Here is a 12,984-nt window from a genome sequence, read left to right as displayed (position 1 = left end):
CGAGGCGGGTGGATCACGAGGTCAGGAGATCAAGACCATCCTGGCTAATACGGTGAAACCCCGTCTCTACTAAAAATACAAAAAATTAACCAGGTGTGGTGGTGGACGCCTATAGTCCCAGCTACTTGGGAGGCTGAGGCAGGAGAATGGCGTGAACCCGGGAGGCGGAGCTTGCAGTGAGCTGAGATTGCTCCGCTGCACTCCAGCCTGGGAGACAGAGCGAGACTCCATCTCAAAAAAAAAAAAATTATTTTATTTTTCACAGAGATGAGGTCTTGCTATGTTGCTCAGGCTGGTCTTGAACTTCTGAGATCAAGCAGTCCTCCTATCATGGCCTCCCAGAGTAACGGGATTACAGGTGTGAGCCACCGCACCCGGCCTAAGGCATGTTTAAATGGACAGTGTATTCCTAGATAATCAAGGGGTAAGCTAGTACTGACTCCATGTGGCATTGGACAAGGAGACACTCTCCGTTGTCTTCCAGGGAAGCAGAGGATTAGAACTGTCTTTATGCAAGTGTGTGAGGTCTCTGCGGTGAACGTTGGCTTGTCTCAGATCTGGACACACTGAGTTCACAAGGGCCGGGCGTAGGTCTTCTCACTCTTTGCACTTCCTCAAATGCCAGCACATAGAAGGAATTCAGGGCATGCCTAATGAATGAATGAATTCATTGAATCGTTTTCTTGGGGAGAGGTGGTGCTGCTTACATATGACTAGGTTGCTAGCCTCAAGGCTTATGGTAAGGACGAGTCAGCACCTCTGATGTAGACATGGCTCAGAGTCGGGGGAAACAGTGCCCAGAGGAGCTGGGGGACTAGGGTCGCAGTCCTTATGGACTCTGACTCCACTGCAGTTTAACCTTTTCGGATCTCCGTGTTCTCAGCTCTAAATGAGTGGTGACCACGTCACCTCCTAGGAAAGCAAGGGGCTGGACCAGTGATGGTTTGAAGTCCTTTGTGTGGTCTGAGGGAGATGTCAGTGTCCTGACTTGGGGGAGGCTGGGCCTTGCTCACAGCAGTCGCTGTCAGTGTTCCTTCCTGATCTCAGCACTGGCAGTGTGGCTGCAGCTACTCCTAGGCTCCTGCCACTCCTCAGTGGCCAACAACCGAAGCCTTCCTTCCTGTCTGTGCTTCAGATCTGCATGTTGACATTCGAACATGAGATGGAAAAGGCCTTTGCCTTCCAGGCAAGCCAGGACAAAGTGTGCAGTATCTGCATGGAAGTGATCCTGGAGAAGGCCTCTGCTTCCGAGAGGAGATTTGGGATTCTCTCCAACTGCAATCACACGTACTGCTTGTCCTGCATCCGGCAGTGGCGGTGTGCCAAACAGTTTGAAAACCCAATCATTAAGTAAGTACAGCCAGGGGTCTTAGCTGTAGGAACTAGGAGAATGTTTGATTTGAGACTTTATTCCATCCACTTTTAAGCCCTCCGTTACCCTCCAGGGGTGTCTTAGTGCAGAGTAACTGGTGAGTTCTGGACCCTGGCTGCATGAACTTCAGCAAGTCATTTACTCTTCCTGAGCCCAAGTGCCTGTTCTTATAAAAGATGGGCAACAATTCCTACCAAGCGTTCTGGGTGTTGGGGAGGAACTCAGCAAAGATGATCTGTGTAAAAAGCTGTTCCACGGCAGTGGCCTGTTTTCGTTTCCTAGCCTTGTGTTTGAAATCCACTACTACCTGCCTTTAGCCCAGTTGCCTGTGAATCGTTTTGAGCTTCGTTTTTTTCCCCCACCAAAAACAAAAATAGGGTTATTTGAGGATGAAGTGGAATAATGCATGTAAAACATTCTGCATGATGCCTGGCACATGAGATGTGCTCAATGTGGCCAACAGGAGTCTCAAATTCTCCAGCAGGACAGGGGAAAAGCTGGCGTGTGGAGAGGTTACTGCACGCATTCTACTGTTCAGAACTCTTCACATCTATCTGCTCATCCCATTCCCGCAAAGACCCTCCTCAGTTACAGATTAGAAAACAGGCCTGAGGTCAGGGGGTCAAGTAACTTGTCTAAAATCGTGTGGTAAAACAACTGCTTTATTGAGATAAAAGCACACAATTTAGTTCACCACTCATCTGCTGTCTCTACAGAGTTGCCTATTCTGGACACTGCTTATAAATGGAGTCAGAATATGCGGCCTTTTGTGCCTGGCCTCTTTCACTGAGCATGGTGTTGTCAGAGTTCATCCTGACTGTAGCATGTGCCAGAGACCCCTTCTCCTGGCGGAATACGTTCCATTGTATGGACACAGCACATTTCCCTTATCCATTCCTCAGCTGGTGGACATCTGGGCTGTTTTCACTTTGTAACTATTATGAATAATGCTGCTGTCAACATTTGTGAACACAGTTTTGGGTGGACATGTGTTTTCATTTCTCTTGGGTATACACCTAGGCGTGGAATTGCTAGGTTTTATGGTATAATAACACTACATAAAACTGTTGGAGAATCTGCCAGACTCTGTTCAAATTTTGCATTCTCTGCACCATTTTACATTCTCACCAGCGATGTATGAGGGTTATTTCATCTGTCTTTTTTGTTGAGGAAACCCTATATATAGATATATAGATATGTATTTTTTTTGCCTTAAGTTCTGGGATACACGTGCAGAATGTGTAGCTTTGTTACATGGGTATCCATGTGCCAAGGTGGTTTTCTGCACCTCTCAACCTGTCACCTAGGTTTTCAGCCCCACATGCATTAGCTATTTGTGCTGATGCTCTCCCTCCCCTTGCCCCTGCACCGACAGGCCCCAGTATGTGATGTTCCCCACATGTGTCCATGTGTTCTCATTGGGAAACCCTATTTTTTAAATAGTAAATAAGGTTCTTGGATGATTGTGATTTCATCTTTTGGAATTTCTGGTGAAGGAAGTGCCTGTAGTGGTCAGGCAGTTGAGCAAGAGGTGTAGCAGAGAGTGTGCCCAGGCTTCATAACATGACTTCTCCCTTCGTAATCTAATTCTTATTTCAGGTCTTGTCCAGAATGCCGTGTGATATCAGAGTTTGTAATTCCAAGTGTGTATTGGGTGGAAGATCAGAATAAAAAGAACGAGTTGATTGAAGCCTTCAAACAGGGGATGGGGTAAGTGCTTTGAGTTTCGACGTGCCCTTGCTGCCTGCCTGGCTCTGCTGTCAGCCTGTGTCCTTGTTCTCCCTCCCAGGAGTGTGGTCTTAGGGGCCTCTTCCTCTCTTCCTTCTCTCAGGCACGATGCTGGGCTCTGGGATGCAGCAATGAGCAAGGACATGGTGATGTGGACCTGTTTAGTTTTGGTGTTTTTTTGTTTTTGTTTTTGTTTCGGTGAGATAGGGTCTCACTCTGTTGCCCAAACTGGAGTGCAGTGGTGCACTCTTAGCTCACTCTAGCCTCAGCCTCCTGGACTCAAGCAGGAGCCTCTTGAGTAGCTGGGATCGCCAGTACTGTGCGCCACCATGCCCAGCTAATTTTTTTTCTTTTTTTCTTTTTTTGGTAGAGACAAGGTTTCGCCATGTAGCCCAGGCTGGTCTTGAACTCCTAGACTCAAGTGATCCTCCTGCCTCAGCCTCCCAAAGTGCTGGGATTACAGGCATGAGCCACCGTGCCCAGCCTCAAGTTTTCCTCTTTGTCCTGGTTGTCAGCATGTTGACATTTTGCTGAGGAGTGGTTTTTCTCTACGTTTATGTCACTCCCCAAGATTAGGGAAATTTTAGCTGTTGTTTCATTAACTTTTTTTCTACCTTGTTTTTTCTTTTCCTGCTGGGACTCTACTTACATTTATGGTAGATTTTTTTATATTGTCCATAGATCTCTGGGGATGTTCATTCTTTTTCAACCTTTGTTTTCTCTTCATCTCTTTGAGCATAGTTGTAGTAGCTACTTTGAAATCCTTGTCATCTTGAAGTTGACCTCTGTTGTCTTTTAAGAATGGATCACATTTTCCTGATTCTTCATATATCTAGTAATTTTAGATTTTATCCTTGACATTGTAAATATTACGTTGTAGAGAGACTTAGGATTCTGTTACAGTTTATCTGTAAAGTGTTCATTTTTTTTTTTTTGAGACGGAGTTTCACTCTTCTTGCCCAAGCTGGAGTGCAGTGGTGTAATCTCGGCTCACTGCATCCTCTGCCTCCTGGGTTCAAGCGATTCTGCTGCCTCAGCCTCCTGAGTAGCAGGGATTACAGGCATGCGCCACTGCGCCTGGCTAATTTTTTGTACTTTTAGTAGAAATGGGGTTTCACCATGTTAGCCTAGCTGGTCTTGAACTCCTGACCTCAGGTGATCCGCCCACCTCGGCCTCCCAAAGTGCTGGGATTACAGGCATGAGCCACTGCGCCTGGCCAAGTGTTGATGTTTTTAACAGGTAGGTAAATTGTCTGAACTCAAACCCAGGCAGCAGTTGAGATCTCAGTTCTGGTTTTGCATTCGTGGCTGAGTTTGTCGCATTCCTGTGTGGTTCAGGAGTTAGTCAGATTTGGGCAGAGTTTATACACAGCCTTTGAGCACTCTTTCACAGGCCTCTTACTTTGTGGGATTGTTTCCTCACTTTCCAATGGCTGCGATTACCTTGAACTCTCGTCTTTTAGTTCTTCAGGCCAGAAAGATTGGATTTCCCCTTGGAGTTTTAGTCACCCCAAGTGGTTGTGATTTTGGCCTGCTCCAGGATAAAAGCTACTTCTTTCTTTCTTTTTTTTTTTTTTTTGGAGACGGAGTCTTGCTCTGTAGCCCAGGCTGGAGTGCATGGCTCTCAGCTCACTGCCACCTCCGCCTCCTGGGTTCAAGCACTTCTGCCTCAGCCTCCTGAGAAGGTGAGACTACAGGCGCATGCTGCCACACCTGGCTAATTTTTGTATTTTAGTAGAGACAGGGTTTCACCATGTTGCCCAGGCTGGTCTTGAACTCTGGAGCTCAGGCAATCTGCCTGCCTCGGCCTCCCAAAGTGCTGGGATTACAGAAGTGAGCCACAAAAGCTACCTTTTTAAAGGTAACAGCCTTTGCCATTGCTATTCTTCTTTGTGTTTACTCCTCCAAAGAATCTAACTGCATTTGTTCATTCTCCAGTGCCTTCAGGTCTTTTTTTTTTTTTTTTTTTTTTGAGACGGAGTCTCGCTGTGTCGCCCAGGCTGGAGTGCAGTGGCCGGATCTCAGCTCACTGCAAGCTCCGCCTCCCGGGTTTACGCCATTCTCCTGCCTCAGCCTCCCGAGTAGCTGGGACTACAGGCGCCCACCACCTCGCCCGGCTAGTTTTTTGTATTTTTTTAGTAGAGATGGGGTTTCACCGTGTTAGCCAGGATGGTCTCGATCTCCTGACCTCGTGATCCGCCTGTCTCGGCCTCCCAAAGTGCTGGGATTACAGGCTTGAGCCACCGCGCCCGGCCACCTTCAGGTCTTTTTGAAATATTTGTGTTAAGACTTGTCTGCAGGAGGGTTGGGTATGGTAGAAGTTTACTTGTCATACTAAAAGTGAAACTATACATTACCTTTTTTATGGTTCCTTTATGTTGCGTATCAGTTTACTAAAGCTTGATTTTTTTTTTTTTTTTTTTACCATTTTTTCCTCATACAATCTTCCTGTGTGTCCACAAGAGGGCAGGCGTGGCAAGCAGAGGGCCCCGGCCTGTAGAAAAGGGCCCCAGCCTGAGAAGGGGGCTCCGCTGAAAAGCAGTCTGGAAATTGTTACTGCTATTTGGATCTTTCCTTGTTTGCTTTCCTTTGATGACTGTGTGTTTTGCAATCCACAGACATTTACTGAGTACTCACTGTGGGTCAGGCACCTTCCAGCTAAGCACCACTGGGAGATGTAGAGATTAGTAAGACAATTTCTTTTTTTTTGAGTCTCACCCTTTCACCCAGGCTGGAGTGCAATGGCGTGATCTCAGCTCACTGCAACCTCCACCTCCAGGGTTCAAGTGATTCTTCTGCCTCAGCCTCCCAAGTAGCTGGGATTACAGGTGTGTGCCACCACACCCAGCTAATTTTTGTATTTTTTTAGTAGGGATGGGGTTTCACCATGTTGCCAAGGCTGGTCTTGAACTCCTGACTTCAGATGATCCACCCATCTCAGCCTCCCAAACTGCTAGGATTATAGGTGTGAGCCACCGCGCCCAGCCAAGTAAGACAACTTCATGGGAAACTGCAAAAGGGCAATTATGATACAGGTTTGCTAGTGACCAGTTCTTCATGAGGGACCATAAGTCATAACAGAGAAAGCACTTGGATCCACCAGGGGCTGTCAGGGGAAGCAGCGTGGGAACCTGAACAGTGAAGCAGGAAGCACCTGTGCAGGGGAAGTGACGAAAGGACATGGGCACAGAAGGGTGTCGGTTTTGTGTCTGGGGGACACTGGGAATGGCTCCTGGCACTGAAGCAGGTGTGTAGAAGGATGTGGTGGGACCTACACACAGACTGGAATCTAAGCGACACTTGAATCCCAGTGTGACCATGGTCTTTAAGAACAGGTTGGGGCCAGGTGCAGTGGCTCACGCCTGTAATCCCAGCACTTTGGGAGGCTGAGGAGGGCAGGGGTTCGAGACCAGCCAGGGGAGACATAGGGAGACCTCATCTCTTTAAAGAAAAAAAAAGGTTGGGAAGCTCCTCTGTGGTACTCTGAACAAGGTGGAAACTGGTGGAGTGGGAGGGAGGCCAGTGAGGAAGTGGCCCTGGTAGGCAGGCCCCAGAGGCTTCCACAGTTTAGGAACCCAAAGGAAGGGGAGATTGGGAAGTGATTTGTAAATAGAATGAACACAGTTGGGTGTGAGAGCCGAGAACACAGAGTGAGTCAGAGTGAACTGGAGGCTTTTGGCCTTGGTGACCAGATAAGCCTGGGGGAGGAAAAAGAGTAATATTCTTGTGAGAGTACGGAACCAGCACATAATGTGTTTGACCTGATGGAGTTCATAGCCAGTGTGCTAGGATGCCCTAGAGTTGTCCAGCAGGCTCTGGTGAGAGCAAACTGCTCGCGGTCATTTGAAGTCTGCTCAGAACCCCAGGCAAGTGGGGGCCTAGAGGATGTGCGGTCCACACACCTGCTCTGCAGCCACCTGTGCTCAAATCAGATCAGATGGCAAGGGAGCTTCCCGCCTCCCCCAGACGAAGTCTCACTCTGTCTCCCAGGCTGGAGTGCAGTGGCACGATCTCGGCTCACTGCAGCCTCCACCTCCTGGGTTCAAGCAATTCTCCTGCCTCAGCCTCCTGAGTAGCTGGGATTACAGGTGCCCGCCACCACGCCCAGCTAATTTTTGGATTTTTAGTAGAGACGGGGTTTCACCATGTTGGCCAGGCTGGTCTCGAACTCCTGACCTCAAGTGATCCACCCACCTTGGCCTCCCAAAGTGCTGAAATTACAGGTGTGAGCCACCACACCTGGCCAGGGAGCTTTTCTTTATGCTGCTCTGAAGCCGTCCTCAGAGAACTTCACCACTGGCCTGTGGCCATCCCATCTGACAAGACGGAAAACCACTGGATTCAGGAGCCCCCTTTCCCCGTTCTTGTCTCCCGCTGTCACACACACCCCAGCTGCCCCTGGCAGCAGCATGCCCTTTCTGTTGTTTGGCTTTATTTCTGTGACTTTCCCCCTTCCTCTGTTCTCTGAGATGGCCCTCTGGATTCTTGGGTATCTTTTTTTCACTTCAGTTTGGGGTCCTTTATGATTGGATAAACCAGAGTTCATTTGAGCAAAATGGGAATTCATTTGATTGAGTTTCCTCGGGCAGGGTTCTTAACATAGAGGTCTGTGGGGAAAATGGTAGAATTAAGAGAGAGGGAAAACATTTTGAACTGTTTGGTAACTGTAGGCTCTAGACCTAGGCGTTTTATGTATTGAAAAACACTGTTCAGAGAAGGGGTCCAAAGCACATAAGGCGTGAAGAAGCCCTGGTGCTGAGGGTGAAGACAGGAAAACTGGAAGGAGACCTATGGTTTTAGGCAGTTGCTAAAACCCTCTGCTTTCCCTGTAGTCACCTTGACAGCACTGCAGCCAGGAGGAATGGGAGACTTGGCTTGGTGGAGTACCTAGGGAACTTTGAGCAGAGACAAGTGGCCCAGCTTCAGACCTTAGTGCCCAGAGGAGTGACCAGGCCTGGCTTAGCTCTGTGGTGACCCAGGAGGCGCTCTGGAGCTGCCGGAGGGCCTGTGAGGCACTGCAGTCTCCACACAGCGAGTCTCCAGGCAGGTTCATATCCTTTGCAAGGCTACAGGTAAGTAGGGATGCTTCCTATTCTGCTTGGAAATCAGAATCCCAGCTGTGTGGGACCTGAGACAAATTACTCAACCTCTCCCAGCCTAAGTTGCCCCACCTAGAATGTGAGGCTGACCTACCTCTGCCGTAAGGGTAAGGATAGAGGGAGGCAGTGGCCCAATCTGGACCCCATATTTTCCCACCAGCCACTTGACTTTTTCTTTCTGCTTTTCAGGAAAAAAGCCTGTAAATACTTTGAGCAAGGCAAGGGGACCTGCCCATTTGGAAGCAAATGTCTTTATCGCCATGCTTACCCTGATGGGCGGCTAGCAGAGCCTGAAAAACCTCGGAAACAGCTCAGTTCTCAAGGCACTGTGAGGGTAAGGACTTTAGCCATCTCTAGTTGGGGACACTTAGCAGCTGTGGGCATTTCCAGGTACTGTTCCTGGCAGAGAAATGGGGTAGGCAAAAGAAAGATCAAGCAACGTAGCCTTCCTGTTGCTCTTGGCAGTAACCAGGCATGTCCACTGGCTGTTTTTGCAGTTCTTTAATTCAGTGCGGCTCTGGGATTTCATCGAGAACCGAGAAAGCCGGCATGTCCCCAACAATGAAGATGTCGACATGACAGAGCTCGGGGACCTCTTCATGCACCTTTCTGGAGTGGAGTCATCAGAACCCTAAAGAGTAGATGGTTGCCCTGCATCTTGGGCTCCATCAGCCAAAACTTTCCCAAGCCAGGGTGTGCAGAGCTTCCCTGTACTGTAGCCAAGGTGGTGTGTGGCTTGGATTTGAGTGGAGTTGGGCTTAGCCTTAGTCTCATTCACTCTCCATTATTACAGCCATGGGGAAGAGTGAAGGATATAAAGTAACCTAATAAGTGTATGGAATTACTATTTTTATAGCTGATATAGTTACACCTCAAGCCCCTCAGGGGTAACAACTAACCACCCAGACTGTTTGTTTGGATTGACTGCTTTAAAAAACAAACTTGGCTCTTATCTTTGATCTTTTCTTTCCCAGAGATAGTAAACTTGCAGCTGTCCCTAATGCAGCATATTTTTCTTACCAAAGGATTCTTCAACCCTATAAAAGGACTCCTCTATAGTGTATTTCTCTAATGTATTTAGTGTGTGGTCAAAATTTTGCTTTATACAGAGCTTTCAAGAATACACAATGCAGAGTGAGTGCAGCATAGCTGTTAACATACAACTTTTTTCTAGGGCTTTAAGGGTGGTCATTTTTTTTGAGTTCTCGCAAGTGTCCCAAATCAGGGTAGCAATCTTGTTGCCACATGTGCAGCAAACAAAGTGGAAGTATAAATCTTTTTCTCCCTTAGGGAGGCTCTTGAAGGAACAGGAGGTACAGTACTGGGTAGCAGTCTGGCCCTCCTGTCTGGTTGGTGCTGGGGCCTCCAGCCAGGGCCCTCCAGGGGAACCAAACCTCTGCTCTCACCTGTGGGTTCATGCCCATCAGGGTAATTGTATTGAGAACTCAAAATATACGTGCACTTACATAATGTGTGGTTCGTACTCAAGCGGTCTATTATCTGCAAAGCCTGGCTTTGATTTGAAATTTTGTAAAAATGTCATGGCACCCAAGGTTTCTGATTCTGACCCAGCAGTGGTCCTGAAGAGAGCTGATGGCAAGTCTTGTAGTCATTTTAATTGAAGGGTGAGCACAACCTTGTGAACTAGCACTGGCTTGTTCCAAGCTGGAATTTATCTGTTTTTTTTTTTTTTTAAGCTGTAGCTACCAAATATTTTATAGAACGCATTACTTAACCTATTAGCTGAGTTTAGAATACTTTCTGCTTAATTTTTATACTTAACTCTTCTTCAGTAGAGGGTTACAAAGAGTACAAAGGTTAAATTACAAATTCATTCCCAGCCTAGGCTCTGGGCACATTTCCTGTTCTTGAATTCTGCTCCTGAAGAGGGTGAACAAATGGGACGTTCAAATTGTGAGCTCAGAATTACTTTAAAAGGAGGTAACAGCCATTACACCTAAATTTAATTTATTTTATTAAAATAACATAAAATTGAGGGACCATCAGATAACTGTATTTTGTCAGGTGCAATAAAAACAAAATTAAAACCCAAATCATCAAGAAAACCTGTATTCCTGGCTTCCTTGTATACACATGATGTGACTAGAGAAACAAGGCTGTTAGAGAAACAAGGCTGGCCCTGCGGCCCCGCCCCATAGGGGCAGCTCCTGGAAGACAAAATTCAGCATGATGGAAGACTGCTCCCTGAGGGCCGAGATGGGGACTGGCTGAGTGCCTTGCCTGGAAAACCATCCCAATGCACTGGACACCTTAGAAGCTGTGAAAGGAGGATGTGTCCCCTAAGAAAAGTTCCATAGTACCAAAGCAGGCTCCTTCGGGCGGCCAGAGTCTCGGCAGTCCTGGGCTGTTTGGTGCCTTATGTGCAAAACGTCTGGCGCTGCACCACTCTCTGAAGAAAGTCTCACCTGTGACATGCATTCCTCCAGAAGCCGATTTCCAAAATCCCATGTGTCTCCACATCAGGGCTGGACTGTCTGCTACCTTACTTCCTCAAAATACTCATGTAGCCAACAGCTGGGCTGGGCCCCTGCTTTTTGTACTACCATCAACATCCACTTGCGCATCTAGAGAAGGCTGAGCCTTGAGCATGGGGGATGCGGGGAGGGAGCAGGATGCACCAGCACTGCAAATGGCTTCCTTCTCCCAGGGCCCAAAGGAATAGAAAAGAAGGCAACATGAAGTTAAGGCCCTGTGAGCAGTCTAGAAGGTCCTTAGCAGCAGCTTCTCTGAAAACATGTGTTCTGCCTCTGGAGAAAGGGAGCAGAAAAGTGGTGCCTGCTGGCTTCTCTTCCTCCCCTGGCAGCCTGAGGGCAGGTGCAAAGTCAACTAGAAGACAGGCAGCCTCGGGGACGTGGTCAGCGTGCAAGCATTGATATCCTCAGTGTGGGCTGCCCGATGCAAGGATGGCTCGGAAGCGCTCCGGTTGATCTTCGGTAGAGAGTGTTGGAGCAGCTCAATGGAAGACAGGATCTGAAACAAAGCCCCAGAATGCTCTCATTAGCTGTCTCAAAGACACAGGCTGTACCCTGCCCCCAACCATCTTGTAGAGGATCTGGGTCCCCTCCCTATAAAACAAAACAAAATACTCCCACCTTACATTGCCATCTTTAAGAACCAACCCATGCTTTAATCACCATTCTAGCAGCCCTGAGCCTTACCTGGGGAAAAAGAGGCCTCTCTTCCTTTACTTTCTTCACACAGTCAGCTACCAGCCTCTTCATTGCTTTGGGGCAGTTCTTATATAGCTTACTAAGATCTGGGGAGGCATACCCTCGGCCCACCATGAAGATGATCTAAGGGAAAGAAAACAGCTGAGCGAATGGGGGGTAAATGAACTACAGAAAATATCAAGTCCTAACCCTCTAGCTGCCTAGGCTGGGAGAGGCCCAAGGGCTCCCACGCGTTAGGACCTTTAGCACCAGCACAGACTCACCTGATCTCGGTTGTTGATGTGAGAGTAAGGAAGTTCCCCCGTCATCAGCTCATACAATACGATGCCATAGGAGTAGACATCCGACTGGAAACTGAATGGGTTGTTATCCTGCATTCGGATCACCTCTGGGGCCTACATTTATCACCATATGACAAAAGTGCATTTATCACCATATGACAGACCTTACAGACATCTAGGACCCAGGCTGTCCCTTTCATTAGTTTTGAATGAGTCCATTCTTCAGTCCCCACATAGTTTTTCCCCTAAAGGACTCCAACTCAGGCACTGGGTAAAACAGCTCAGGAATCCTTGTCTTTAAAGGACCAACACCCAGCACTTCTATCACCCAGCTTATTATCTCCTCTCCACACTAAGCTTCACAGTGGTTCTGATCAACAGCTTCCTCAAGAAAATCTACAATTGCCCTGAGGCTGGCTGTCACTAGGGGTCATGTGGATTTCAGGGAAATGTACAGAAACGCTTTAAAAGTTTGCACAAAAATCCCCAGGGCATTCCCTTTGCCCTGTACCAGAGACTGCTGGTGGGAGCCCAGATTCTCACCATCCACAGGACAGAGCCAGTAGGTTGTTCAACCTGCTGAGAACCACTCCAGCGTGACTTTACTGTTGCCAAACCAAAATCTCCAATTTTCACTGTTAGGCCTTCATGGAGAAATATATCTCAATGCTTGTTAAGGACTCTGGTTTCAAAAGAATGGTCAAGTTAATTTTGAAAAACATCCCAAAGTTCTTTATAACATGGTAATCTCTCCACCTTCCCTCTGTCACAGCCTCTGCACTGAATTTCCTAAGGTTTCTGAAGTTCTTTAAAGTGCTTTTGAAATGCCCCTTCTTCCAGAAGACAGGCAGGGATTGGTCAATGTGCCAGATTATTTGGCCCAAGCCAAAAGCAAGCCAGCGTTTCTTCTCTGCTGCTTCTCCCCATTTGCATGTCTAGGTGCTGGGTCCCTGGCCTTGTGACCTTTCCACATAATACAGGTGCTTGAAACCCTAACACAATGAGCAGAGGCCACACTCCAGTGCTCCCCAGAGGGCCAAGCATGGCCTGCTGACAGCTTACAGTCGTTTCTGCCTGTATTCCACCCTCAAATCACCATCTGAAACTTGAGTGGTTAACAAAATAGCAAATCCCTTACTGAGTGTTCAATGTTGTCATAAGAAATTCCTCGTTAGAATTGGTACCACTTGGTGACTTCAAAATGAGAGCCGAAGTCAGCTCGCTTCTGGGTAAAGAAGTCATACAGTTTAAGTCTAACTTGTGAGGGGAAAAAAAATTTAAAAACAGAAAAAAAAAACACATACAAAGTAACT

General features: G+C 47.6%; 2 protein-coding genes across 10 annotated transcripts in view; one reads left to right on the top strand and one right to left on the bottom strand.

The window, feature by feature from the left end:
* Window positions 1–10,265, top strand: part of MKRN2 (makorin ring finger protein 2) — a 28,321-nt gene extending 18,056 nt beyond the window's left edge. Inside the window, exons 4-7 of one of the 2 annotated variants that reach the window (XM_025377853.1) lie at window positions 1,136–1,350; window positions 2,972–3,082; window positions 8,389–8,533; window positions 8,697–10,265. In XM_025377853.1, coding sequence (XP_025233638.1) covers window positions 1,136–1,350; window positions 2,972–3,082; window positions 8,389–8,533; window positions 8,697–8,834 — 609 coding nt within the window. In that variant the 3' untranslated portion in view covers window positions 8,835–10,265. The remainder of the gene's footprint in view (window positions 1–1,135; window positions 1,351–2,971; window positions 3,083–8,388; window positions 8,534–8,696) is intronic. The other variant, XM_025377852.1, reaches the window with a different exon arrangement.
* Window positions 10,151–12,984, bottom strand: part of RAF1 (Raf-1 proto-oncogene, serine/threonine kinase) — an 84,862-nt gene continuing 82,028 nt past the window's right edge. For 7 of the 8 annotated variants that reach the window (XM_025377843.1, XM_025377847.1, XM_025377849.1 and 4 more), the window contains 4 exons: window positions 12,215–12,333; window positions 11,654–11,785; window positions 11,379–11,513; window positions 10,158–11,190 (listed from right to left, as the gene is read on the bottom strand). In XM_025377843.1, coding sequence (XP_025233628.1) covers window positions 11,047–11,190; window positions 11,379–11,513; window positions 11,654–11,785; window positions 12,215–12,333 — 530 coding nt within the window. In that variant the 3' untranslated portion in view covers window positions 10,158–11,046. Of the gene's footprint in view, window positions 11,191–11,378; window positions 11,514–11,653; window positions 11,786–12,214; window positions 12,334–12,984 lie in introns of all 8 variants that reach the window. The other variant, XM_025377845.1, reaches the window with a different exon arrangement.

The sequence above is a fragment of the Theropithecus gelada genome, chromosome 2 (genome assembly GCF_003255815.1).
Source record: "Theropithecus gelada isolate Dixy chromosome 2, Tgel_1.0, whole genome shotgun sequence".
Classification (NCBI taxonomy): domain Eukaryota; kingdom Metazoa; phylum Chordata; class Mammalia; order Primates; family Cercopithecidae; genus Theropithecus; species Theropithecus gelada.
The sequence above is the reverse complement of the archived record's forward strand: the minus strand, read 5'-3'. Positions and strand labels throughout refer to the sequence as shown.